This window comes from Monopterus albus, unplaced genomic scaffold (genome assembly GCF_001952655.1).
Source record: "Monopterus albus unplaced genomic scaffold, M_albus_1.0 scaffold143.1, whole genome shotgun sequence".
Classification (NCBI taxonomy): domain Eukaryota; kingdom Metazoa; phylum Chordata; class Actinopteri; order Synbranchiformes; family Synbranchidae; genus Monopterus; species Monopterus albus.
This window is the reverse complement of record NW_018128023.1, coordinates 1,283,461-1,309,017: the sequence shown is the minus strand read 5'-3', so window position 1 is coordinate 1,309,017 and position 25,557 is coordinate 1,283,461. Positions and strand designations below refer to the sequence as shown.

General features: G+C 42.8%; 4 protein-coding genes and 1 long non-coding RNA gene across 8 annotated transcripts in view; 4 read left to right on the top strand and 1 right to left on the bottom strand.

Moving 5' to 3' along the window:
- Nucleotides 1-1,740: 1,740 nt before the first annotated feature.
- LOC109968144 (homeobox protein Hox-A7) lies at nt 1,741-4,313 on the top strand. The gene is made up of 2 exons (XM_020614210.1): nt 1,741-2,225; nt 3,079-4,313. Exons 1-2 carry the CDS (start codon nt 1,859-1,861, stop codon nt 3,375-3,377), a joined length of 666 nt encoding a protein of 221 aa, XP_020469866.1. The 5' UTR covers nt 1,741-1,858; the 3' UTR covers nt 3,378-4,313.
- Nucleotides 3,306-5,453, bottom strand: LOC109968155 (uncharacterized). Of its 2 annotated transcripts, none has more exons than XR_002276055.1 (3): nt 5,332-5,453; nt 4,374-5,095; nt 3,306-3,377 (listed from the first exon to the last, which is right to left on the bottom strand). It is a non-coding gene; the product is annotated as an uncharacterized LOC109968155 (long non-coding RNA). The 2 variants fall into 2 exon arrangements; XR_002276056.1 differs by lacking the exon at nt 5,332-5,453 and adding an exon at nt 5,223-5,313.
- The window catches only part of hoxa3a (homeobox A3a), a 28,835-nt gene continuing 8,332 nt past the window's right edge, over nt 5,055-25,557 (top strand). Inside the window, exon 1 of one of the 3 annotated variants that reach the window (XM_020614181.1) lies at nt 5,055-5,122. The gene's annotated coding sequence lies outside the window, so the exon portion shown is untranslated. Of the gene's footprint in view, nt 5,123-16,454; nt 16,532-24,737; nt 25,055-25,557 lie in introns of those variants that run through there. The other 2 variants (XM_020614178.1, XM_020614179.1) reach the window with 2 other exon arrangements.
- On the top strand, nt 5,109-10,682 carry hoxa5a (homeobox A5a). Its single transcript, XM_020614202.1, has 3 exons — nt 5,109-5,122; nt 7,797-8,875; nt 9,508-10,682. The coding sequence occupies exons 2-3, from the start codon at nt 8,299-8,301 to the stop codon at nt 9,756-9,758; spliced, it is 828 nt and encodes a 275-aa protein (XP_020469858.1). The 5' UTR covers nt 5,109-5,122; nt 7,797-8,298; the 3' UTR covers nt 9,759-10,682.
- Nucleotides 17,115-20,141, top strand: hoxa4a (homeobox A4a). Its single transcript, XM_020614204.1, has 2 exons — nt 17,115-18,375; nt 18,899-20,141. Exons 1-2 carry the CDS (start codon nt 17,961-17,963, stop codon nt 19,225-19,227), a joined length of 744 nt encoding a protein of 247 aa, XP_020469860.1. The 5' UTR covers nt 17,115-17,960; the 3' UTR covers nt 19,228-20,141.

The window sequence follows — 25,557 nt, the reverse complement described above, 5'->3', positions numbered from 1 at the left end:
CCTGGAGAGCTGTTGTGACGCGTTAGGGGACGCAGATGGACCCAAACTTCAAAGACTCGACCAAAGACAGCGCAATAAAACGCCTGCTCTGCTATACTGTCTGGCATTCCACTTTTAATGGCTTTATGGCCGTGCGGACACAATTAGGCCGTTTCCAGAATGGCTGCCATTTGTTTTTCTTCTCTTTCTGTGGGACTGCGCTCTGGACAAAAGGTGCAGCGGAAATGATCAGCTTTATTGGATTCTCCCCGACGGGAATGTGCACGACTCACGGTCGTTTTGACAATCTTTTGTTTCTACCTGGGAACCTTCCGCCCTCTGCTCCTTTGTTAGGCCTGTCCTAAACGAGAGGAGCAATAAAGCCAGCAGCTACTCTCAGCCTCACTAGTAGGCATAGAAATAATGCTTATACCAAACGTTCTTAAAAAGCGCTTGGCTTAAAGTAAAACAAAGAATCATAACGTTGCCTTTGAGCAGAAATTGGCCTACTACTATGTTTTTCTTCCGTATTTCCGCCCTGTCCTCTGTCCCCACCCTGCAGTCCCTACAGTTCGCCAGCGGATGGCGACACTGTTCCACAGCATCACTACTGCATTTACCGCTCCTCCCGGTTGAGCTTTCACTGGGGACCAAACTAGTAATACTTTAACAGTTCTGCAAAAATCATTTCACACCTTTTATAGTCTCGGGGCAGAAGTTGCGGCTTCGCAGGGGAGGAGGAAACAACCTGCCTACAGTTCACTGTTGTTGTTCTATTTGGTTTTTACATGGACGCTCATCATTTAAAGCTAAATGATCTTATTTAGAAAGTTATATAATAACCCGACCCGAAGGTGAAATGTGAATAGGTTTCTTCATTGCATTTATTAATTTAAATGATCGCGATTTGAATCTCCTAATCTTTTTATCTCCCAGAAAAGATATCTTAGCATAAAAGAAATTTTAATTTAGGCCACAGAAAACACAGCTGGCTGATCCGCACAATCACAATCAATAGTAGTTTAAATGTTCACAAACAATTGAACAAGTTTGGCGTGTATTAAAAATGAAATGATGAAGATAATAATAGTGATGTGTTGTTATTGTTCACTTGTTGCTACCACGGTTATTCTGACTATTAGCTTTCTTTTATCTTTATGTGTGTTCATTGTAGGCGTGCGTTATGCTAGTGTATGGGCTGTTAATGGAAGAATTAGTCCTTATTCTTATCATCATTATTTCTTACTCATTTGTACACTTTAAAGGTTTCATTTATATCACGGCCAAAATCTCAACTCAAGAATTTTGTGTTAGATCACACACTATTCAGAACGAATGTTCAAACCTGCTGTAGGAGAAAAACGTGTACGTTGTGCTGTATAGGCTGTGTGTGTTTGTATACACACATTTATTTTAAAAGCAAAAGAAGTCAATTTATCTTTTTGTTTATGGTCATATTTATTGTAACAAATTGTTTTACTGGAGCGACATATATAATTTTTAACAAAGGCAGGTCTACACTGGATTAAAATTCTTTAGAGTTTTTTGGTAAAGTAAAGAGATAACGGTGGTTAAAAAGCATGATGTTAAAGTACATGGTTTAAATTACCTTTAGATCACTGGGGTTGTACCAGTTGTGTTTTCTAATGTGTGTGTGCTGGAAGTGTTAATTCCACTCCGCAGTCTGCGCCATCAGGAAATATGTGTCTGCCTGCTGATTGGATGAGAGCGGCCAGGCCTTGGTCACGTGGGTGAGTTCTTTGGTCCAGAGTAAAAATGGGGTTTGGTGTAAATCCAGGGTGTATTGCTGTCATATATCACATTACCTCGTAAAAACGACACTGAGGATTCTGGGCCAACAAATCAGAGAGGTAAAAATATGAGTTCTTATTATGTGGATGGTCTTCTTAGTAAATATACGGCGGGTAGTTCTCTGTTCCCAAACGTAGAGCGGGCTTCTCGCAGCACTGGACCCAGTGGAGAGGACTGTGACTCGGCTCGGACTGCTGCGGCCATCGCATTTGCACCGTCCCTGTCTGGAGTCTACAGCGTCAGTAATGCAGTATACCAGAGCCACCCCATGTTTACCTCGGCCTATAGCCAGGGGCAGGACGCACGCACACTGCAGTGCAGCCCTTTTGGCCAAAGCCGCCTGTTCACCGACAGCTGCTGCAGTCCGGGACCGGGACCTCTCACGTCACCGCCGGACAAACAGTACAGGATGTACCCCTGGATGAGAGCTTCAGGTATGTGCTGATAATGTGTCTTGTATGCTGTTCCTAAGTCCCCTGCTCAGTGCTTTGACAAAACACCGCGATGCTCACACAGACCGTCGGTGGTTCAGTTCATTTGGTGAAGCCACTGCTGTTGCATGGAAAGAATCGTAAAACTTTTATTGCGCAACTAATGAGTTCTGCAGCCATAAATTCATTTGGCCAGCGCCTCTGTGTTCAGTACGCAGAGACCTTGCCGCTGGGGGTTTCTCTGCACTCCTATTACTCGTTTAGCCTTTCTTCCCCTTTGTGGCTGTAAAACAGACCGGTCAGTTGTGTAAATCAGTTCTCTTTCACTCTGCAGCTCCTTTCTAATTGGGTCTGCACTGCATAGGCATTTTCTGGTATTTTCTGAAACTCGTTTGTACACATTGCTGAATCAATATGCACCATATTGTCCACTGCCTTAAAAAGTCAGGTGAATTTAAAATGCAAGAAATTTGGATCATGCTATCATTTTCAAGGGGAAGGTACTGGGGCTGTAATCTAATTACGTATGGCTGCTTTGTTGCGGAGAACATTGCTGGCTTTTAATTAGGAAAACATGCAGAGTATCAAAGGAGGCATGAACAAACACCCCAGTAAGACCACTTTAAATGGGTTCACATAGCTTTGTAATAGCACATTTTTCCTAGTGAGTAGTGCGTTTTTGTGACTATAGTCAATTACAAATAAATGAATGAGACTCATGATGTTTCAAAGTTGTTATTATCAAACACAATTTCGACGCCGTTTCAAGTAATAGTTTATAAAGTATCGTATTTAATACATGGGAAAACGGATTTTCTGCACGTTATACACAGCCAGCACATCTTATCTCACACAGATCCTCATCGCAGGCGGGGACGGCAGACCTACTCCCGGTACCAGACCCTAGAGCTGGAGAAGGAGTTCCACTTCAACCGGTACGTGACCCGCAAACGGAGGATTGAGATAGCCCATGCCCTCCGCCTCTCAGAGAGACAGATCAAAATCTGGTTTCAGAACCGCAGGATGAAGTGGAAGAAAGACCACAAGGACGAACCGGAGTCAAACCCCGAAGAACAGGACGGTGGTGTTCAGAAGGTGTCGGAGGCCGCGGATCCAGAAAGCTCCGGTTTGGAGCCAGAAACAGCTGCAAAGTAACTAAAGAAACGGACAAAGAATAAAACCATTAATGAAAGAGACACACGGTCAAACCAAGATGTTCTCTCACGTGTCTTTAATGCACTAGAGTTTTGTAACTTGACTGACTGAATGACAGCTGAAGGCAATTGTGTAATAAGCATTAAACAACAGACTGCAGATCAGTAATTCACATTTAAACCTGAAATCCAAAAAAGGCCCCGCGCCACAGAGCGATGAACTACCTATCCAAACTATATTTTTATATACACATAATCTGATTATACTACTGACTCAACATTCCTATAACGACAAACTATTAATAATTTTAACCTGCTAATATTAAAGACAGACACTGATGATAGATTCATCTGTTATTGTTTTTTTCCAAGGTTTTTATTTTTCAGAGAACAAATAGAACATGCAGCGGAAATGTGCCTTACCTTGAAAACAGGCAAATGAAAAGTGAATGTTTTGTTAGTGAAATGCCTCCAACTGTGATTTAGACGCTTCTTTACATTTAGATTTAGTATCGTTACGTACTTTAGCCATTAGCCTTTTTACCCAGTCAGTACCTGAATCAACAGAAACATTCTGTCGAGCTTTGGATGAACTTCTGTAATCTACCTCAGACAGCCCCCAGGAATACCCTAATGTAATGTGGACTGGAAGATGTTGCGTTTATATCTTATTTCATGTTAGGCTCATAATTTCATCCCTGTTTGTGAAAAATAACAGACTAATAAATGCATGTACTATTGTCTAGATAGCACTTCATTTCAGGTTCCTTCTTCTGACAGTGTAACATGAGTAGGCCATTCTAATCCACAAATATGCAAATGCAATGCGCGCACGTTTTCAGTGATAAGTGTGTGAACATAGGAATAGAAAAATGCATCAGCCTCTGGGAATGTCTGACATGTCTGAATTGAAATATAATACTTGAATAAAATAGCTTTTATCTCTCCATGTAGTTTGCATTGAATATTTTGCAGTCAGTGTTTGCGCACTACTTACCTGAATAACAATAGTAATCTGTTACAGGCGGAGTAGTACACACCTTAGATGACATGTTGCAGTCTATTGTGAGGGTTGAGAAGTGAGCGCTATACTTGGGGAATGTGAGCTATGAGGATGCGAGATGGGACAAGCTGCAGATGAAAGGGAATCACTGTTGAACTCTCTGTTCCCTCTTCCCTCGGTAAAATGGCGCCTGGCGGTGACCCGGCCCTTCCTTCTCTGTCCCTCCCTCCCTTCCTCCAGCACCAGTCCCCCATCTCACCCTCCAGCGGTGGGTCATAAATCCGCTGTTGTTTATGAAAATTTACAACATAGCAATGCAACTTTACGACGCAGCTCGGCTTCCTATTGGCCCCAGCTAGTCACGTGGCAGGGAGCCGTGAACATGAACTTTTCATATATAATTTCCAATAGCGGAATAGAGCAGCCTTTCATTTAACAGGCTCCAGCTTCCACGTCGCTGTTTTCATCAGCGAGCTTCTACATGCTTACTCTCTTCTCAGCTCCGTGTTTTCTGGACTTTAGATGAGATTTCTTGGCGCTTGTCATGGCGCATGACCGGATTGCTTGGGTGTCTGCTGTCGGTCTCCTGGCATGTTTTGGAAGGATGAGAGGAAGGTGCCCCGGTGCTTCTCTGACCTCCCGGGGCCCCCGCTTCCATCATGGGACACAGCTGGAGAATTTCGCCTCTGCCCGTCTGCACCTGGCAACTCACTCCCCTGTTTACAAGCAGAAACACCCACAAGGTAAGACACATCAGACTTGCCAGAGGTTTGCGTGTTTTCGTTTTAGTAATATGCATATAGGCAAACAGCTTAAACAAATAATTGCCTAAATGTTGCGCACCCTTCTTTTTTGTTTCCCATTTAAATATGCTTATTTCGAAATCCTGTGAAGGGTCAGATTTCATGTTGCACTAAATGTTTATGAGGTAAAGACAGATGGTAGATCTGACCAGACTGACGCTATCTCTTTCTTTCTCTGGTTCATCCTGTGTTGATCCGTCCTCCGGTTTTTGCATGCAGCGAAGACTTTATTTGTTGTTTGTTGATTTAAACTGGGATGGGCTTTCGGCTGCAAAAGTCATTGAGTGGAAGGTGCCCAAAAGATGTGCTCTCTGCCGCCCTCCTGTGGAAACACTGGGGACTTTGTGGTTGCAGCTCTGCCTGTTCTGCAGCAAATGCCTGCGGTCAGACAACATCAGACTAGTCGACCTCCTTTTTTAATCTGCGAGTCCATGCATTTGTTTTATATTTGTTTGTATACGTGTTGTACTTTATATTGGTGCATGCAGAACCTGAGCCAATGTGCAGTGATAAGCAGGACAGTTATCTGAACGATTCAGTAACCTTTACTTGACACAAGGGAATCGTCCCTGGGAACGGAATTTAAAAATGTAAAGTATTTCTATTCGAAAATATTGCTGTGTCTATTTTGGTGTTAGTTGCTGTGCTACAATGATTTATACCGTGCAATAAATTATTAGTCAATCAGGCAAACAAGTTCTGTGAAGATACACAGATAGATTGTTTTTGAAAATTTTTATTAATGCAAAAGTGGATGTGTAGTTAAATGCACCCACTGTAATGTTTATATGGACGTTTAGCATTTTCCACAACCGCAGGTGTGTTCTTAACGTTTTAAAAAAATCACATTGATTATTATTATTATGTCGTGGACATATCAGTGTCTTCTTTATTTGCTGTTGCACCAAACACCCGATTCTTTCTCTTGTTGCTAAGAAACTGCGAATTGCACTGTTTATTATATCCCATAAAATGTGATGATCTTCTGAATTTGAGTACTGGGTTTTGGTCTGTGCGCATAATGACATCTCGGCATAAAATAAAACAAAATATTATTAGAATTGATTTGAATGCCCCCAGACTCATGAGTGCTAGTGTGTGATGCTGCCTGCAGAGTGCACTGCGTCCTGTTGTCATTGACCCCTCGCTCCCATCCCGACATGTCTGACAACAGGCTTCCCTCTCCTTTCTTTCTGTCCTTATTTAGTTGCTGGGTGTGTCCCTGGCTGAACCAGGGCAAATAATTTTCGTGGGAACTTTGCTTTCATTGGCCAGCCATAAATCAGCTGTTGGAGCCTGACTGTTTAGTCCAAACTCTCCGCACAGGTTGGCCCTTTTACTGTGTGCCCGCTCGGGTGTGGGGGCCCCTTCCTCACACTGATTTCTGGGAGTTTCTTATTGCAAAGTGCACAAGTACTTGTAACAGAATAAATAATCTCTATTTCGCAGTTTTGTCAGTAACACAGGATCGGCCTTGTGCCAGGTAAAGGAGAAAACAAGCGACTGCTTTTGCTTCTTGGCGACGGTGCCATAAAAATTCCACAGGGAGAAAACCAAATGGAGAACTCTGGACGAGGCGCCTCCGCGGGCCTCATGTCTGTGCTGCTCTCCTTTGTTTTTCTGGTCTCGTTCAGATCCCACATGAAGATAGTCGATTGCTGATAAACGCATTGTTCAGGTCTGTCAAGGTTTCTGAATGGAAGAGTCACTTTGCAACCCGTTTATTTATTTATAAGATCTTTAAGATAGTTTTTTTTTTATCTTTGGCTATGATTCTTTTTATAACCAATTAAGAATCCTACTTTACTATCAAAATGTATGGAAAGAAGCTGCATGGATGGTTCTTTGTATTGGTACCTTTATATGCTTATATATTTGTGTTACTTTACATTAGGTATTTCAAATGCACGGACTTTATTCATTACCATTAATCGCCAGTAACATTTCTATTTTTCAATTATGTCAAATTGTATTTTTTTTGTCTGTCGTCTTTCTTTAAATTCCACGTTTCATAGATCGTCATAAAACGAAATGACACGCTATGTTTCATCTTGTGTTGATAGGCTATCTCACAAACATATACAATGCTAAAAATGGAACTTGGTAAGAGGCCCTGTGTAAAAGTCACTGTGACAGAGAATTGGCAGTTAAATAAGACAAACATATCGTCGGGTTACTATGACAAAGGCTTGTAATATCATCTAAATGCCTGTTGTATGGCATCGTTACATTTTAACTAGCTTATATAGACAGTAACGTGGCTGCTGCTGAGTTCATATATAGCCTATATTTACAGTTATCGGTTTCTCAAAGTGACATAAAGAACAGGCCCTGACTAGCAGTCTCCGTGGCATTAATCCATAATGTGGCGTTTATCTTTTCCCCGTAACATTTATCCACTACACTTTTCCCAAATGAGTGTTTCTTCAATTGTTTTAGAATTATAAGAAAGTATGAAACAACAAGCCTGTGTTGTCTTTTATTCTCTTAACCGCTCTGACTATTTGCACTCAGCGCATTTCATAACATGCACAGAATGCTCTAATCGAATTATTCCTGTGCACTATCTTTACAGATATTGCACTCTCAGCATGTTACTTGTTGTATTGTTTAGGAGCCCGTTGGTTTTTGCCGCAATGGTCGTTAACCTCTGAATGACCCCATATGGAGCCCACGCCTCAGAAAGCGCCGCAGACAGGCAGTGCAACAGTTGAGCCAGAGGATGGCGCGCCACGACAATTCAAAACAGCCAAACCCTGGATCAGAGTTTGCCCTAGCCACGAGCTCACGGAGGCGCGCACCCTTCACATCCCACCCAGTATTTCCTGCGTGCACGAGTTTACCTCTGGAGGTCACCAAGCAGGATTTACGACTGGTCAACAAAAGCACGTGATTCTCCGCCGTACCCCATATTTGGGTGCCTACGTAAGAGAGAATCAAGTCCATGTCCCACTCATTTCCATAATTCATCATAAATTGTGCAAGGGTGCTATAGGACGCGCTAAACCATAAGAGCCACAAATCAAGCACACGGGTTTATGCTGTTTTACCTCCAAAACCAATTATAAAATATAACAACAACACTTACAACGAGCCAACGCTGGAATTGTCAACCAATGAGCTCCTATTTTGTGAACTCATTCTGCGGTCGCTACCCCAATGGCGCGGACTTCCAGTTACATAATTATGGAGACCACAGTACGGCAAACGAGCAATACAGAGACTCAGCCGCCATGCATTCCAGCAGGTACGGCTATGGCTACAACGGGATGGACCTAACAGTCGGGAGGGCTGGTACCGGACACTTTGTGGGCAGTGAGCGGACACCGGGCTACTCCCCGAGTCACTCAGCGGCGACAACACCCTCGGTGGAACCAGTCAGGTACACCCAGTCCGCCAGCAGCACCGGGACCTCGTCTCTGTCGCCTCCACCTGACCCTCTACCATGCTCCTCGGTCGCCAACTCCTCCCCAGTCTCCGAGTCTCAGTCTCAACACAGAGCCGTGAAAAACTCCATAACGACCCCGAGCTCGAATGGAGGCACATTGCTGCTCAGCCGGGACTGTGTGTCCAAAGCTTCGCCCCTTGAGGAAGAGAAGGCTGCGGGAAGCGCACCATCAACTCCTCAAAATGTCACCGACTCAACACAGCCTCAGATATATCCGTGGATGAGAAAACTCCACATAAGTCATGGTAAACTGCTTTTTATAACTGCTCTTTTCACAAGCCTGGCGTTGTGTTGATATTTGCTAGCTGTTTGGTAAAAGTGAGTACGTCAGTGTCGTAGTTAAGAAGTTAAGCAAAGCAGACCTATATTTGACACATTTACATTATATGACAGTGTTTAAAATGAAACAAAATACATTTCCCTTGCAAAAAGGGCATGTGGCGCCATATGCGCCTGTCACTGTGCTCAGTCCTCTCAGCATAGACCAGGTGCGAGATCATTTAGTAAACATAATAATGTTAAAGTCCTTTCTGATGAACTGGACATGAACAGGATTCACACATTTGTTTGTTTCCCATGTTACACTGTTCCGGTCAGTTAGCCGCTGATTTTCAGCAGTGTACTGTGTTAAATAGCTACTTTTCACTAAGTATAATTCATAAAGTGTTTATCTCAATTTGTTCTTGTTTTCAGTGATTTCGGGGTTTTATTATTTAACCGCCATTTACATTTTCTCCGTGACAACGTTGAAGCCGTTTCTGTCTGCAGAACCCCTAAAAGTAACCCGAAACACGGCGAAGCGTATGTTTTTTTAAAGGTGCTGAACTGATTTTTGACATCTGTAGCTCATGTGTTTCCACCTTTTGTTTTGTACAAGATTTGTCAGGACCAGAGGGGAAGAGAGCCAGGACCGCATACACCCGGTACCAGACTCTTGAGTTGGAGAAGGAGTTCCACTTCAACCGGTACCTGACCCGCAGGCGAAGGATCGAGATAGCTCATGCCCTGTGCCTGTCAGAGAGACAGATCAAAATCTGGTTCCAGAACCGCAGGATGAAGTGGAAGAAGGACAACAAGCTGAAGAGCATGAGCATGGCGGCTGCAGGCGGGGGAGGCTACAGGCCTTGATATTCACTCCTCCACTCCCGATAACGAGCACTATGAAAAATTAACACACATATTGTCATATCTCCTCCTCCCATTTCAAAAAGCGCAGAGACTTGTTAACGGGCGGTGTGCGGGGACAGGGGACACCCCATTATAGGCCACTGTGTCCTCCAACAGTCCCATTATATTCCTGAACACCATTTCCTTTTTATTTCTACCGTGGTGATGTTTATGTGAGTAAAAAAAAAATGTATTATGTACAGTTCTGTCTAGATTTAGAGGACAAAGAAGCTAAATAAATGTTTGTTTAAATTATTTCTTGTTAAGACTCAAAACAATTTAAATAAATAAATAGGTAAATAAAAACGTTAAAGCTTGAAATGCTCCCAACCTACCGCAAATAATTCCAGTAAAAGTTGTGATGCACTCAGAACAATAACAGCCTAACAGGCTAAATAAAGGGTTGAACTTCCTTTGTGGTTAGCCTTGGTTTTCTATGTATGTACTGTATATGTATGTATTTATATGTTCCATGTATTGTACCAACTGGTCAGATAACTAGAGCCAGCAGAGTTTGTAAACCTTGTGTGGTTATTGTGTGCGTTGTGAACACATGTATGGACAGAGGTGGCCACTCAAGTCTTGTATGTGCAGTAGCTGCGCTTTGTATTTTTGGTTTTACAGGAGCTGCTGTTTGCGTTCTTTGGTGCCAACGTGGTTTGTCTTTGTTTTCTAGCTGTATGTGGAGGGCCCCACAGTAAACTGCATTGCCTATGTGTATAATTCCATCGTGATGATCTTTTTCTAAATGTTTTCAAAGACTGGAAGTCAAGAATATACTATCATAATAATGATGATGTCGAGGATGGCTATTATAATAAACTTTCTACTGGAACGGTAACATTGCAGTGAATGTACGTCTTTGTAAAATATTTCAGACGAATTTGCGCTTTTGCCACAAATGCTTGTCACAACAACAGAAGACTTAAAGTTCGCTGTTTGAGCCCAAATCATTCTCACTCGTATGATCTGTGAGAGATTGTCAGTGTCTGCAAGTTAAATCTCCTTGAATTCAACAGGTCCCCTTGAATGAAAACTAATAGTCTTACTCACCTTGCTGCGGAGCTGGGGGCTTTGGGATCCTTGACCACCGGGCGTCCCCTTGCGCACAGACTCCTGCACTATTCCCGGAGAATCAGCTCTACCTTTTAAGCTTTAATCTTTATTAGGCCCCGATTCTGGCTCTCTGACATTTGGGTGCTAAATGAATGGGGCGTTTTGTCTATGAATTAGATCGTAAAAATCATCCGGAGAGCGGCCAGATAGGCTCACTGGCTATAAACGGTCACGTGGTAGCCATTAAAGTAAGTTTTATGGTTTTGGGGAGGTGACAGTATATTTCACATGAATTAGATCGTAAAAATCATCCGGAGAGCGGCCAGATAGGCTCACTGGCTATAAACGGTCACGTGGTAGCCATTAAAGTAAGTTTTATGGTTTTGGGGAGTTGACAGTATATTGCACATAACATATAATCGTACTGACGGCGAGGCTACGTCTGACTCTCTCTTTGCAGGGTGTAAGTGTTACTTGACCGGTACAGACCTGTTTCTTTTGCTCAGGCTGCCTCAGTATGGACCATGCGCTCTCCAGGATGAGGAACGCGTCTCTGGGTGAGTTGCTGCAGACTATCTGGTAGCCTGAGAACAGTCAGCCTCTGTTAAACAGCCTTATTGTTGTATTCGCTCCCTCTGTCCGTCCCTATTAGTTCATTACACTAATTTGTCAGTTGTACAGTGAATACTGGTCTCGGCAGATGTTGCGCAGGGTTGGGTCCGGCTTATGGCTATTTAATTGCTTCCTTCCCTGTGCAACTTGTTTCCCTCCGTCTGTGGTGTAACTCGTAATCCATTTTTACATGTTGGCTAATTATCTCAATTTCCACCCCCACAAACTTCTAGTTGTTGTCGTTTTATTACACTGGAGAATTCACGGACCGAAGGAGACAGAAAGTTTCCAAGGGGTGTGTGTGGAGATGATCCTGATAGGGTTTAAGCGCTAATGCAGGACTATCAGATTTACAGTTACGTTTGATTGGATTCTGCATGTGCTGATGACTTTTGGAAGTTGTAAGTCCACGCTTGAGAAAGTTGCACTTCTACACGTTGGCCCCATGTATGGCTTCAGGACAGGCTGTAAACAGTGACAAGTAAACACAAGATGGGAACAAACAACAGCAGGGAGACATCTGAAAAGGAATTCCGTTTTGTGTCAGCCAAGTCGTTTTGTGTTGGAGGTTGAAAAGTTCAGGTGACCTCTCAGAAGTCGCTTTGGCTTTGTGGTGACCTCTTCTTGCCCGAGCAGAGATGGGGCGTGAGCTGCCTCTGGAAGCAGCGTGGAAAAAAACGAGCATGAAATATTTTTTAAATGTTATGATTTTTGATTTATTTGTGTTGAGTCACTGACCTTTTTGTTTTCTCACCGTTTGAGTCTGTTTTATGAGAAGAAATCCACTCACTGCGTTCGTTCCTACTTTGAAACAAATATGCTTGAAAATACCCAAATAATTTGACAGGCGACTGATATGTGTGTCTCCAGAGGTTTGGCAGTCAACAGCACTGCGAACTGTAATTCCGTTTTTGTGAACCTGCAGCTGCTTTGTCGTTTTTGCACAATTTACACCTAAATATTATTTTTTTGTGTTGGCGGACGGTCTTCCATCACACAGAGAATATACCGGGAATAACATCCCACTTTTTTTCAAATACATGTGTCACTGTAAACAAATGGATTTCTCCTCTTAACTTCCAAAGCTTTTTGCACAAATAGCGGAGAGGACACGCATTTAAAATCCAGGCACATTGGAGAATAAATTCTGGGTAGCAAAGGGTGAATTTTCTTCAAACTGGTGTCTTAAATCAAGCAGAAATACAGCTTTGCTGTTGTACTGACTACATTTTTAGAATAATACAGTCCATATCGCTGACATCCCTCGATCTATTGTTTAACACAATTTGCGCATTGTCATGTAAAGACCTTCCCAGCTTACATACACACGGATCTCTACTCTTTCCAATTCGATCTTAGACACACTGAAAACAAACTAAGACGTATTGAGGGCGCTGTACTTTGGAAATTAAAACCTTTGCCAATATTTCAAGAAGAGGCATTTCGACAGCGCGCCATGTGCAGCATACTGCCAGGCGGAGAGGGAGAGAGAGAAGCTGCAGGTTCATCTGGAGGTCAGCCACAGCACCAAGATAAATCTGCATCCTCTCAGAGCCACCAGCAGAGCTCGCTTTAGGCCAAGTTCACTGTCAGTCTCCTGTATGGAGAGAGGAAGCCCACGAACACATCCACGGTACCGCACACACGCGCTCACGTTAATGACACGTTTGCTTGGCGTTGCCTATAAGCATAATGGGCAGAAATGAATGTGCCAAAGGACGTTGCGCCTGTGGCGGCATCTTGCACTGGAGGGAAAGATTGGGCAGCGAAGAGAGGGAGATTTAACTTCCAGTGTTGACTCCAACAAAGACTTTTAGCTGATGTGGTTGCTGCATAACGCTAATGGCTGATTTGCATATTTTACAGCTCTATTGGTCTTGAGTTGGTGCCAAGTGGATTTATCTTCTCACTCCCTCGTTGGAAACGCCACAAAGCTGCAAATGCGTTCTAGGTCTTGTCCTGGCATCTTTTCTAATTATGGAATTTGTGAAAATGATCAAGATGATGGCCAGAGCTAGGCTCTACACAGTGTTCAAATCACCTTTTCGTTTCAAGAGATCCAGATATCTCACTGGGTTGGGGCTGATGAGAACGAGATAGCTGCAGCAGAGGAGGAAAAATTGGGGTCAAAAGTTTACGCGCTAAACAAGTCTCCGTCATCTGTTCACTCGAAGCTTGATGCCAGCCTTATAATAGCGATCTTGACTCTCCACACAAAAGGCAGAATAGCTTTGAATTACATATGTTGCACGGTGCACTCCAGGTGAACCCTGGAAGCGCGGTGACCTCGCGTTTGGGACCGGGGGAGGGGACCCCCCACCCGTCCCCGGGAACAAGATTGAGTAGCTGGCGTTTTATTAGGGCGGTTGATTGGTGAATTTCCTTTGAATAAATTGCATTTGATATGTTTAGGGACGAGGGCAAAATTAGCATTTTGAGGATTGATACTTTCGACCCGGTCACAGGGTAATGGGAAGGCTCACAGCCCCCAAACCGGGGCCCCGGACCCCTTAAAAAACATTTAGCCCCTCTCTTCCTGATCAAGTGAAAAGAATGCTTTTAGGAAAACTGAAATGGCACAGATGTTGTTGTGACTCACAAAAAGAAAGCTTTAGAAATATATATATGTCAATAGGATATATACTATTTATTTTTCACTAGGCCTATTTAACCTCTTGTGGACATGTTTTTAACGCAGGCAGCCTTTGATTAAAGTGTGTATGCCCGGTGGAAAAATAAAAATATCAATGAGGAAAAATGACTGATAAAGAAAGTGACACCAAGAACTAAATAATCATGAATCCTATAACTTAGATGCACCCTGCAGCACAACACACAAGGTCGGAGCAGCGTCTAGTATTTATTTCACTTCAAACCAAAACGAGAACTAGCTGCTGTTCCTTTGATCAAAACGGTCATTCACAGAACAATATATAGTCACTGGAGTTCATACAGTTTTTATTTTCATGTTAACATGGAATCACAAGAAAAGAAACACTTTATTTCCCAAATCACTTTTATATGTAGCCTCGAAATTCAGCACGGTTCCAGACATTCAACACGCAGTGCGCGGCATCTGTGCTAGAATTTTGTGCGCTTTGTAAACGACACTGGTATGTGAATAATCAAATAAAGCTACGAATATTTTCCAAGAACATAAATCACACTTTAGCTAAAGAAAATTTGAACGCAAAAGTTTGTTTTGTTAGATTGTTAAAAAAGGACAGAATGGGCCCAGTGCGCTGCTAATAAGCTCTGAGAGTCACAGTGCGTCATGGCATTGTCATACATGTTTCCATTATTGTGTTTTCTCACCGAACACGATTTTACATGGATTCTTAGATGTTTGTTCCACACATATTATACTGATTACCGCTTTTATTTTTCCCACCCTTAACTATTATTAAGATCTTGAAGCGCATGCACCGTATTTTAAGTCACATCAGAGCTTGTAGCTGCAGATAAACACTCTTGTCCAAATCTGCGCTCGTCTCGCAGTATAAACGAGTGTATGACGATGTAAAAGAGAAAATGCTTGATCGTCAGTGTTTACCTATATAAAAATATTTCCACAAAGGTGTGAAAGGTGTTTTCTAGCCCGAATCCTTGGCATCTTGAATGCAGAGAGAATTTGTTATTGCGCCCGTCAAGCAGGGCCAGACAAGAGACCTTGTGAGAGCCAGCTGTAATCTGTCACCAACGTCGCAGCACTTCTCTGATAATCTAAATTTACAGTAAACTGTCAGCATGATGTATTCTGGTTAAATAGACCTTCACATCACAGTTCTGTTCTGAAAGGGAACACCGTGATGTGACTCGCTGCTAAAATCAAATCGAGCCTGTTTTTTTATCTTTATTTTTTTTTGACAAGAGCAAAATAGGATGTAAAAATTTGTGAAAAACTACAGAGGTAGTGGAAATGAGTTTAACATCGTTTACAAATGCTGCCTTTTACTCCAACCATTCCAACTAGACGGTGATTATCATATAATAGTTTAATACAAGCGGCATTGTTTGAGATTTGCAGGTGCTCTATGTGATTCAAACCTACAACAAGCCCAGACTATTATCGGGACTGATGTCTAAAATGCTTCTTTTGATTCTTGAGCTTTCATGATTATATGTTTCAATAAAGTTATTCAAAGCTGGATACTGGAGGGAAAACAACTAGTCCACAGCAACAAGTAGAATGGCCTGTAAAACAGGGAGAACCTACAGTAAGAGGATGATAGCTGCGTTGACCTGCCCCGTATTTATACAGGACTATATATAACAGAATGGCAGCAGGCTGTAAATTCAGATATCATGTGAAGTCGTCTTACCGCTGACATATTGCTGCTCAGGTGGTCTCTTGCCCATACGGATACATGGATATATGGCGGATATTTCAGCTGCCGTTTGCAATGAGTTAGATGCAAGATCGCCTGTGAGATACACAAGGTAGTGGCAGCACTGCCTCACAAGCAACAGTGTGCCAGGAGGGAAACCACGGCCATTGTCAAAGAGCAGAAACGGAGAGCAAGGAAAAAGAGAAGTCACCTGTTTTAAGTCGTGTGCATCAGCATATCCAAAAACAAAGGTTCAGAGACGAATATTACATCTGACTATCTGTTGGAAGAACAGCGCTTCTCCACAGATGTACATTTTCACTCATAGTTCCAACTGCGATTTTCTAAATAGCTGTTACACATTTTTAAAAGTCCTATGGGGACCCTCCTGGGCGCTGACCCGCGATAAGTGCTCCCCCAGCTTCCCAGTGTTGAACAGACCCATGCAAAACTGAAGTCCAAGTCCGGGGTGAACCCCAGGTCACTGCGTCTAACAAATATGAAAATGTCGCCTCTTTGGAAAGGGGGGGCACGCCTTGTTGTTTAACAAAGACTGTCAATGGGCAAGATTAATCAGAAACAAAATGGAAACGGTGTCACTTTGGGGTCAGGCAGAATGGTGTCGATGAGCTTTGTGAAGAGCTGCCGCATCTAAAGGGGGACAGATACAGTGAGACACCACCTCGGACACGGAGGACTAACACATCTTGGACATGATGGCTGGAGGCGAGCAGCACGGTGAGGCTTGGATGTTTTCTACCTTATAAAAATGTATTCTAAAAGTATTTAAATATATGGAAATATGACACCGAATATTCCTGAATTTGTATAATTTATTTATTGGCATGGACGTTATTGTTATTATTACTGTTGTTATTAACTGGCCTTGGAGTATTTACCACTTTAATGTTTGTGTCCTCACACATATTTTCACATGACTGTGTTTCTACCTTTGTTGTTTACAGTCAAGTGGTTTTGCAGTAAGCACAGGAGGGAGTCCTTTAAGCAACATATGGCAGATTTCTAGAGAAATGTTAGTAAATTATTGGTGACAAAAGTTTTTATATATTTCCAAATTAATTCAGTTTTGAAAAAAAAAAGCCAACACATGATTTTATCTGTGCTGTGCAGAGTCATTTCAGGCTGACATCTCTTACTGTAAATGGTCTGCTCTGGTTTCAAATCCCACGCTGTGTTTTGGCATCTGGCTTTAATGCAAGATCCGTGTCTGCAAGTGTCTGTGCAGTGTTTGGATGAGCTTGGAGGTTTGGGTGGAACAGTGGAAGTTAATACAGGAGAGCTGATAACAACGTGATGACCATACGGTCAGTGCCAGACTAGTGTAATGTGGTTTTGTCTGACAAACACAGACCAAAAATAGCATGAAATTATTGCTATGTCCTGGAAAATTGCAGTTAACAGCCGTTCTTACATTTGGGACTATGAAATGCACTAAATAGGACCTTGTGCATGTTCGTGCACAGTCATGCAACAAGAGAAGTGAGGGTCATATGTTGTTTAAGTGTGTCATAGGCGAATATTAACCAGGCTAAAAAGCCTTTTTGCCTTATATACAAGCCTGGATGTCCGCACAACTGCGGCTCGTCAGTGCTTATCCAGGAAGCTTGTGCACACTGTCTTGGTCTTCGATCATTTCAGTAAGCTTGAATACAACATTCCACTTTGTGTTGCCGTGTTGGCCTGTTTGCTTGTAATATTTTCTTAGGATGCAACAGCATTTCAACTCAAACAGCCAAGCTTTATGTCACTGACCGTCAGAAGTCTTTTGTTTGTGAGCTTTCTGTATTTCCTCTTCATATTCACTTTCAGTTTCAGAGGATGTGGATTTTTTCCCAGATGCAGGAAAGCCTCGCCCACATAAGTTTGGTCCCATACAGTAAACAAGTTAATTGATAGGTTTTGCTTTATATACTGTGATTTAATAAGAAAAACACCAACGTAAGCCAGTCCGAGCAGTGTTGGTGGTACCAGTGCCATGCTTTCCATTGGTTCCTGTTTACATGATGCCCACAGGACACACGGTGATTGGTGGCGCGTCACACGTGACCAGGCAACTTTGTACATTTGACAGGGAGTAGGAGGGTTTTGTGGAGATCAGAAAAACGACAGCGCGATAAAAATTAGTATTGTTGCACTTCACAAATTAATGACCATGAGTTCCTACTTGATAAACTCCAACTATATCGAGCCTTCCTTTCCTCCATGCGACGAATATCAGCAGAGCGGATACATCCCTAATCCTGGTGATTACTACGAGCGGCCAAAAGATACGGGCTTCCCCCATCACGAGGAGCCATCCTATCCGAGGTCAAACTACACAGAATCGGGCTACGATTACGGTAACGTCCCCGCCACTGGTCTCGATGATTTCAGCGATGGGCATCACGCACAGCCGCAACCGGTTCCACAGAGCCACGGTCCTCGCCTCACCGCGGCCCCCGACGGTGGCGTAGGGGTAAATGCAAAAGACTGTAGCCTCGCCGGTGAGGTGTACCCCGGCGTAGCGAAGGGTAAGGAGCCGGTGGTCTATCCTTGGATGAAAAAGGTCCACGTTAGCACCGGTGAGTTATCGTCACGCTTAAATAGCATAACCACAGAGAAACAACCACGGGAACACACGCAAGCCTATTGAGGCAGCACTAGTAGCAGCCCTTACAACAGCAATTTACGACTATGAGCAGCAGGGTTGGTAATTAAGGACCCTCGTAAATTTTATTGCCTGTGTTCGTCTGTCGGGGCCATGTGCCTTTGTTGCTTTTTAACCCAAACTACCTCTAAAACTGGAGCCGAGCCAAACTGTAATATCCAACCCCGCTGTTTTGTTAATCATTTCTAAGCTTGATTTGTCCCTTGATGCGAGTGCTTATTCACTCGGCATCTCCACGTTAAGGACATGTTCATACACTGAAACAAGACAGTCATATAAACAGAGCGGCTGCAATTTCCCACCAAACCTAGAAATGTTTTTTAGTTTGACAGTCTTGCAATGTGTCCAGTTGATGGACTGTATGGGTTTGGAATAAGCGCTACTAGCCTGCATGTAACACCTGCTTGCTTGCCTCTCTATGGCTTTCCCCCCTCCAGTCAGTGCCAGTTACAATGGAGGAGTGCCCAAGAGATCTCGCACTGCTTATACTCGCCAGCAGGCTCTGGAGCTGGAGAAGGAGTTCCACTTCAACCGGTACCTGACCCGGCGCAGACGGGTGGAGATTGCGCACACCATGTGTCTGTCCGAACGCCAGGTCAAGATCTGGTTTCAGAACCGGAGGATGAAGTGGAAGAAGGAACACAAGCTTCCCAATACTAAGATCCGCTCGTCTAGCTCGACCTCGTCCTCAGCCTCGGGGGCCCAGCAGCAGCAGATCAAATCAGGCCAGCAGCTCGTCCCCACGCCATGCACCGCAGGGCTATAGTGCATGAACGAACCACACCCCAAAAAACCCAATCCAGACTGAGATGGCAAATAACACAAGTGGAATTTGATGGACAGATTCTCAGTATTTTACACACATGGTGTTATATCTCTCGCCTTGCCTCTGCCATTGGGCCCCTGTCACGTCCTTTGTACCCTGTCCCCCTGCTCGCCCTCGCCCTCTTCATATATGCTTGAAATTCACCTTTAATTGCCACGGTGGCAACTGAAGTGTTTATTATTATGAAAGAAGGATTAAAGGATTACGCACATTCAAACCTAGGACTTGGATCAAAATGTACCATTACAGTTAAAACTGAGTGAAGCAAAAGTAAGTTTGAGGTCATTTTTCTATGTTCTTTTTGCATTTTTTTGTTTGTTTTCCTTGTTTTATTATGGCTCATGGAAAGTTCTAATATACTTGAAAGATATTTAGCGAAGCTCTGTGGATGTCTGTTTAGTAAACCACACGGTTGTTGTAGAGGTATGGCATCAGTCAGGGTAACAGTGTAGTTTGTGTGTTTGAGTGGGTCGGTTTACTGTTGAATGTAGTCCATGTGACTTTTACATTTAATGTACATAGACAAATCACAATGGAGGCACAAAAAAAAAAAGAAAGCATTTCGCCAAGTAGAATTATATTTGTTGGTGTTGTGAGGTTTAGTTTTATTTGTGCTAGTACGTCCCATGTCGTGCTGTGTTCCAAACTGTGAATATTTGTATGTGTTGTCTGTTGTCAGTGATGACCATTGTGATGTAGGCTAGTGTAGGCTCAATCTATCCTTGTGAAATAAATAAAAAAAATACCCACTTCCAAGGCTGACATGGCTTTGAATTTCATTGCAAATACTGATGTGATTTCAGCGCAATATGTTTTGATAAAGCTGATAAAACATTCACACTTAGGTGCCTCGTTTTTATGGACTCACAATTTTATGGATTTCATTTCAGACTCGGGCATTATATTTTCATGCTGTTAATTTTTATTCAAGGTCGGGGACTTGAACTTTTATTTGAAGCATTTGAATCAGTTGTCCAGTGTCTGGGGATGTGTGCGTAAAACTAGTATAACGTTTCCGATCACTGGATAATTTACTGTGCTACAGTTTTGACCTGTTTGTTTGATCTGAATAGATTAGAAACCTATATTTGATTGTATTTGCAGAAGCGATTAAGATGTTAATCAAATAAGATACTTTTATTATCGCTGCATATCAAAATACAGCCAGACGTAGCTCGACAGTAATCCACTCCACATAGGAGCATGGAAATATAAACTGGGCTCTTAGAATTAAAGGAACAACTTTCAACATTGTCACGGTATGAACATGTGTGATCTTTTCAGAGTTACGTCTTTATTTATTCACTTTATTCATGATCCCAGACTTATAACATATCCTCACGTGCAATTCATTGCGTAAAATGTATTCATATGTGGGATTCTACTGTGGATGTAAAGTGCTCAAGTGGCTGAAATTCGAATGCGTGAAATGCCTGTGAATGTCACGCACACTTTGGTAGATTAAAATGAGATTTGTTATGAGGCAGGAATCAGCTGTTCGCTCTAAGTGTTGCATGCTTTACAGCTGACACGGGAAAGAGACCTAACCCAAAGTGTTAAACGTCCAGCTACACATATTGTCCTTACTTGCAATTCTAAGGAGATCTCAGCCAACCTTAGTGCACCACAGTGTGAGTGTTGGCCACTACCTGCTACATCCAAACAATAGAGAGTTCAACCAGGGGACACGGCCGGCTCTGGCCAATCACCGGCTCAGAGCACTTCTTCTGACCCCTGACCTGTCGACACACACAATGTTCAGACCATACATCAGCGCTAGGACCCGCACTAGCCTTTGCTTCCTACTTAAGACTTGCCCAGAGACAGAGCATGGAAACAAAAGCAGTGTTGAGGTGTTAATGTGAGCCTCGATTATTCCCAAAATTGTACTTAGAGGCAGCGCTTCTGCAGTTCATCACAGAAGCAGCCCTGTCAGGCTGAGTGCAGCGTGGGCTGATATGAGCAGAAACAGTGCATGCAATTTAGTATGATTTTCAATCTGTTATGGCACTGATGGTTTAGTGACACTGTCAAAGCCAGTAGTAGCATAAAAAACGGGCTTGCAGTGTTTCAATGCTACATTAAGTAACACTGACAAAGTAAAATCCACAGAGAAAAAGTAACGTGCATTGTAGGATTTAGGCGGATTTTAGGATGAACTTTCCATCTTCATTTTGGTTACACCTTTTGCATTTGTCTGCATAACATTTTTAAACAAATTACACTCGCTGCAGAAACGTTGAAGCATGTATTAAATGCTGTGTCGTCCTTGCTGCAGACAAGAAAGCTGTGCAGAAGATAAGATGAGGCTGACTGGCACTGATTTTTGCGCAGACTCCGAGAAGCCCAACTAGTAAATTACAGATTTCAAGTCATTTCGTACGCGAATAGAGGTCACTTCCAATGCAGTGAATTTTTAATTCTACCGTTCACGTGGCTTGTTAAATAATGAATGTCCCTGGGGTCAGAAATAGATGTGAAAATCTGCCTAATTTTCATTTGAAGTGATCCTCTGCAGGGTGCGAGTCAGATCTCTCCTTCCCTGACAGAAATCTGTCTGCTGGACACAAATCGTCATGACCTGTGAGTACTTTTGGTTATCTTGTTGTTTTATTTTTCTGGGCATAAAAAAAGTATAAACTATCCTGGAAGTAGAGTCTGAATCATAACTGAGGCGTGTTCATGGTTATTTCATATGGACTATGAAATGATCTGTTTGTAGAGTTTCTGGAATCATATTTAACTTAGTGTAAAGCTGAAATAATCCAAATTCTCTATTTTATTCTCGATAGCTGGTGGATGTATTTTATGCTAAAACGCTGTGTATTTTACATAGAAGGTTTCAGTAAAGATAATAAACGACAGCAAACCAAGACAGTAAATAAAAAGATAGAATCCAACCAGTACTCTTCTATTTAACTCGTTACAAGACAAAAGCTGTGCCAATTTGTTAAAAAAGAAATTAATACTATAGTTTGCATGTGACTGCAGATGTAAACTGTAATGTTGCAGTGGGAAATGATCTGGGTTCTTAAATAATTCAGTTCCCTGAAGATGACATGTCTGATAATAAAAGAAACAAACTGCATTTATGATGACAAGGTTTACTTCAAAACGACTGTTTTCAAGGATGGTGCAACAAGCTTAACGGCGGTTTTCATGGATTTTGGCAGTAAAACGTTGATTATTAACCAATCACTGATTATAATAATCCATATTTGAAAATAAAAATGGTAGAGAATGTATCAGTAACAATGCAAAAGGTGTATGTGTGTGTTGCTTCTAAAAGTTGTCAGGACAACTCAGAATCAAAGAGCCTTTCAATGAGAGTGAACACAATGTTCAGTTTAGACACAAGTTAAACATTAACAAAGTCCTTAAGCTACGTGAAAATGTGTGGGACTATTATTATTATAATTATAATTATTATTATTATTATAATTCCCCTTTTTGCACTTACCTTCACAATTTAACTGCCAGCTATTGCACAAATGCATATTAGATGTGAACTGGGAACATTTTCAGTCACAGACAAGAGCCTGAGTGAACATGAAAATTCAAATAGCTTTATTACAACCACCTATATAATCACAATTCCACTGTCTTTGTCCACCCCCGTGCGAGTCTGCATCCATGGGAGATGGCTTCAGTCATCTGAAGGAGTTGAATTTCGCATTAGCCTTGATGTTGGCCTGTGTAAACCTCGCAGAATGCATTATCTTCGGCTGAGTGTATCGGTAACTCAAGCCTGTCTGTTAAGAGCTCGGCGTGTCAACATTGTGGGAAGATATGGACCGGCGTCTGGCCAACATCCAGAGGTCTGCGCCTCTAACTCCTCTTCCCTGACAGTGATAAGGAGCCTTGATTTGTGTAAATAACTGAAACATTTGTTTTACGTTAAAATAGTTGAGATTTAAGACATAATCAGTCAATTTGGTGCAAAGGGCAAGTCTGGAAAAAGTGCAACTAAAGTGACAAAGTAGACTGCCAGAGGGCCTTTGGTTCCGATCTTCTCCTTGTTTTTCAACCCCAAATAACTTCCCAGTCCACTTTAAATGCTTCTGCTCGGGTCAGGGAAAAGTTCAGGTGCAGTGGCGAAAGCCAACGTGGGATAAGCTTCCAGTGCTTGGTCAAGGCGAGCCGTAAAGTCCTGATGACAGCTTCACAACTGTAGAACAAAGAGAGAACAGAAACATTTTACAGACACAAACATGATATCTAACAAAAGAGAAAACGACTTCTTTTTTTAGAACGGACTCTAAAAGCCTCTAACCCTCATCATAGTTCCTCCTCTCATCTTCACTTTCAGAGGTGTTGATCTGGCTCTGTTCCCGTCTTTAAAAGTTTACCGCTCAAGTTGTAGTTTGAGAAGACAAAGGCTGGTGTGGGAGTGCGATGCTGTCCGTGTCCGCCCAGGATGATTAATAGTTCTGGTGGGATTTTTCCACGCCCGCTGCTGGGTGTTGACGGAAAACAAGCGCCAAGCGGTGCCACGAAGAGAGAAGCTCTTCCGGGCTAAGACTTTTGGCATTATCTGCAGTGGCTGAAGCCAGGTGTCTTTCCTTTGCGCTTTTTAGATAAGGATGACTTGTTTTATGGTGAACGGGCTTAGTCGGCACTTTTACCACTCTATCCAGCCCTTTTCCAAATGCTCCTAAACCCTTCCTTAGCCCAAGCCTGTCATTTCTGCCGTCACTCAGCTGGTCATAGGAAACGCGTAAGCGCACGTAGGTCTAATGGGGGTCCATGTACTGATCAGCGGGGTCGAGCAGCCACCCTTTGGTTACCTCACCTCCACTTTCCGCTCTCTGCTGATTGACACGCACTCCTCACGACCACCAGGACGCACACCCTCCATATGTAGAACAGGTAAATGTGTGACGTTTTGTCTATTTAGCCAGCAGCAAGCAGGCTTTTGCTGATGGAGAACCAGAGGCTGCACTAAGTGGTACTACAGCTGAGGTCTGACAACAAGAACGGGGGGTGGGGGGGCGCGATATTGGGTTGAGTTCTCTGTAATGCACTCTACAACCCCGGCTGTGTTGTAAAGAGAATGAGAGGAGGTTTACTGGAGTGATAAGTAGCCATTATGCCACCGTTAAATGGCATAGTGTAAGGAAAGCTCTCTCCGTCTCATGTAATTATCAAGCTGCAGTGCAAACGCTCTGGGTTTAGCCTGGCTCAAAGACGGGGCTGCACTTCAAACTCAGCATAGTCAAACAGGATTAGCTCTTTCAACCGCTAACAGGCACCAAATATATGGCACTTTAAAACTGGCAGAGCAGTCTTTCTCTGTGAATGGAGGACACGTGGAAAAGCTGCTTCTCTGCGAGAGACCTGCTCCTCTGCCAGATCCATCGCAGTGTCACATACCCCTTTTTTTCTCCCTCCAAACAGATCCATTTCTCCTCAGGGGCAATGACTGCCTCCATTAATGATTCACGGGCTCAAATAAAAGGGATTTAAGTTGACGTTGCGTCACGTGAGCTGGGCGCATAATACTGCGCGGTGTTATGGCACGGGGAAGAAAACCGGAGCCCCGGTCTGACCATATGATGCTGATTATATGCGGTTTACCCCCACTTGCCATGAGGGGAGTCTGGGCTTTCTAGTGTGTTTATCGAGGGAAGAAAAGCAAAGAGAAGCAGAGTGAAAGAGAGAGGATCCTGGGTTTGTGGATGTATTACACTGCTGTCACGGACGGATATGTTTTTCCACGCGGACAGAGTCAGAACCCGAGCTTTGGGAGGATGGATTTTATTTTGAGGTATTTCCGCCGATTGTTCATTACTGTCGTGAGTTATTGCTGCGCGAGGCAGAGGTCAGTAAAAAGGGGTCCGGGGTTTTTACAGGGCGAGAAAATAGACAGTACCAAAAAGCTATCGATGCCCTCCTATCGGTTAATATCTGAAATTCATCATAGTCAATCTAATGAAACACAAAATGGCCTACAGAATGTACCCACATAATGTATGGGAACCAGTTCAGGCTTTGACTGGGCCATGAGAGTCAGGCATTGTTCTATATATGCGTCTTAGGCTAAACACCTTAAAATTCAGTGTAAACCTGGAATAAAGTAGCGAAAAACAACAACAAAAAAACAACAAAAACAAACAAAAAACAACCAAATCTTTATTACCATGACCAACAATTTGAATTAATATTAATAGGCACCTTACTGCCGTTTGTAAATAAGGCGGACATTTAAATATCGGCTTCCAAAAAAACCCCAAACAGCCTGTTGTATAAAATAAAACATCTTGTGTTTTT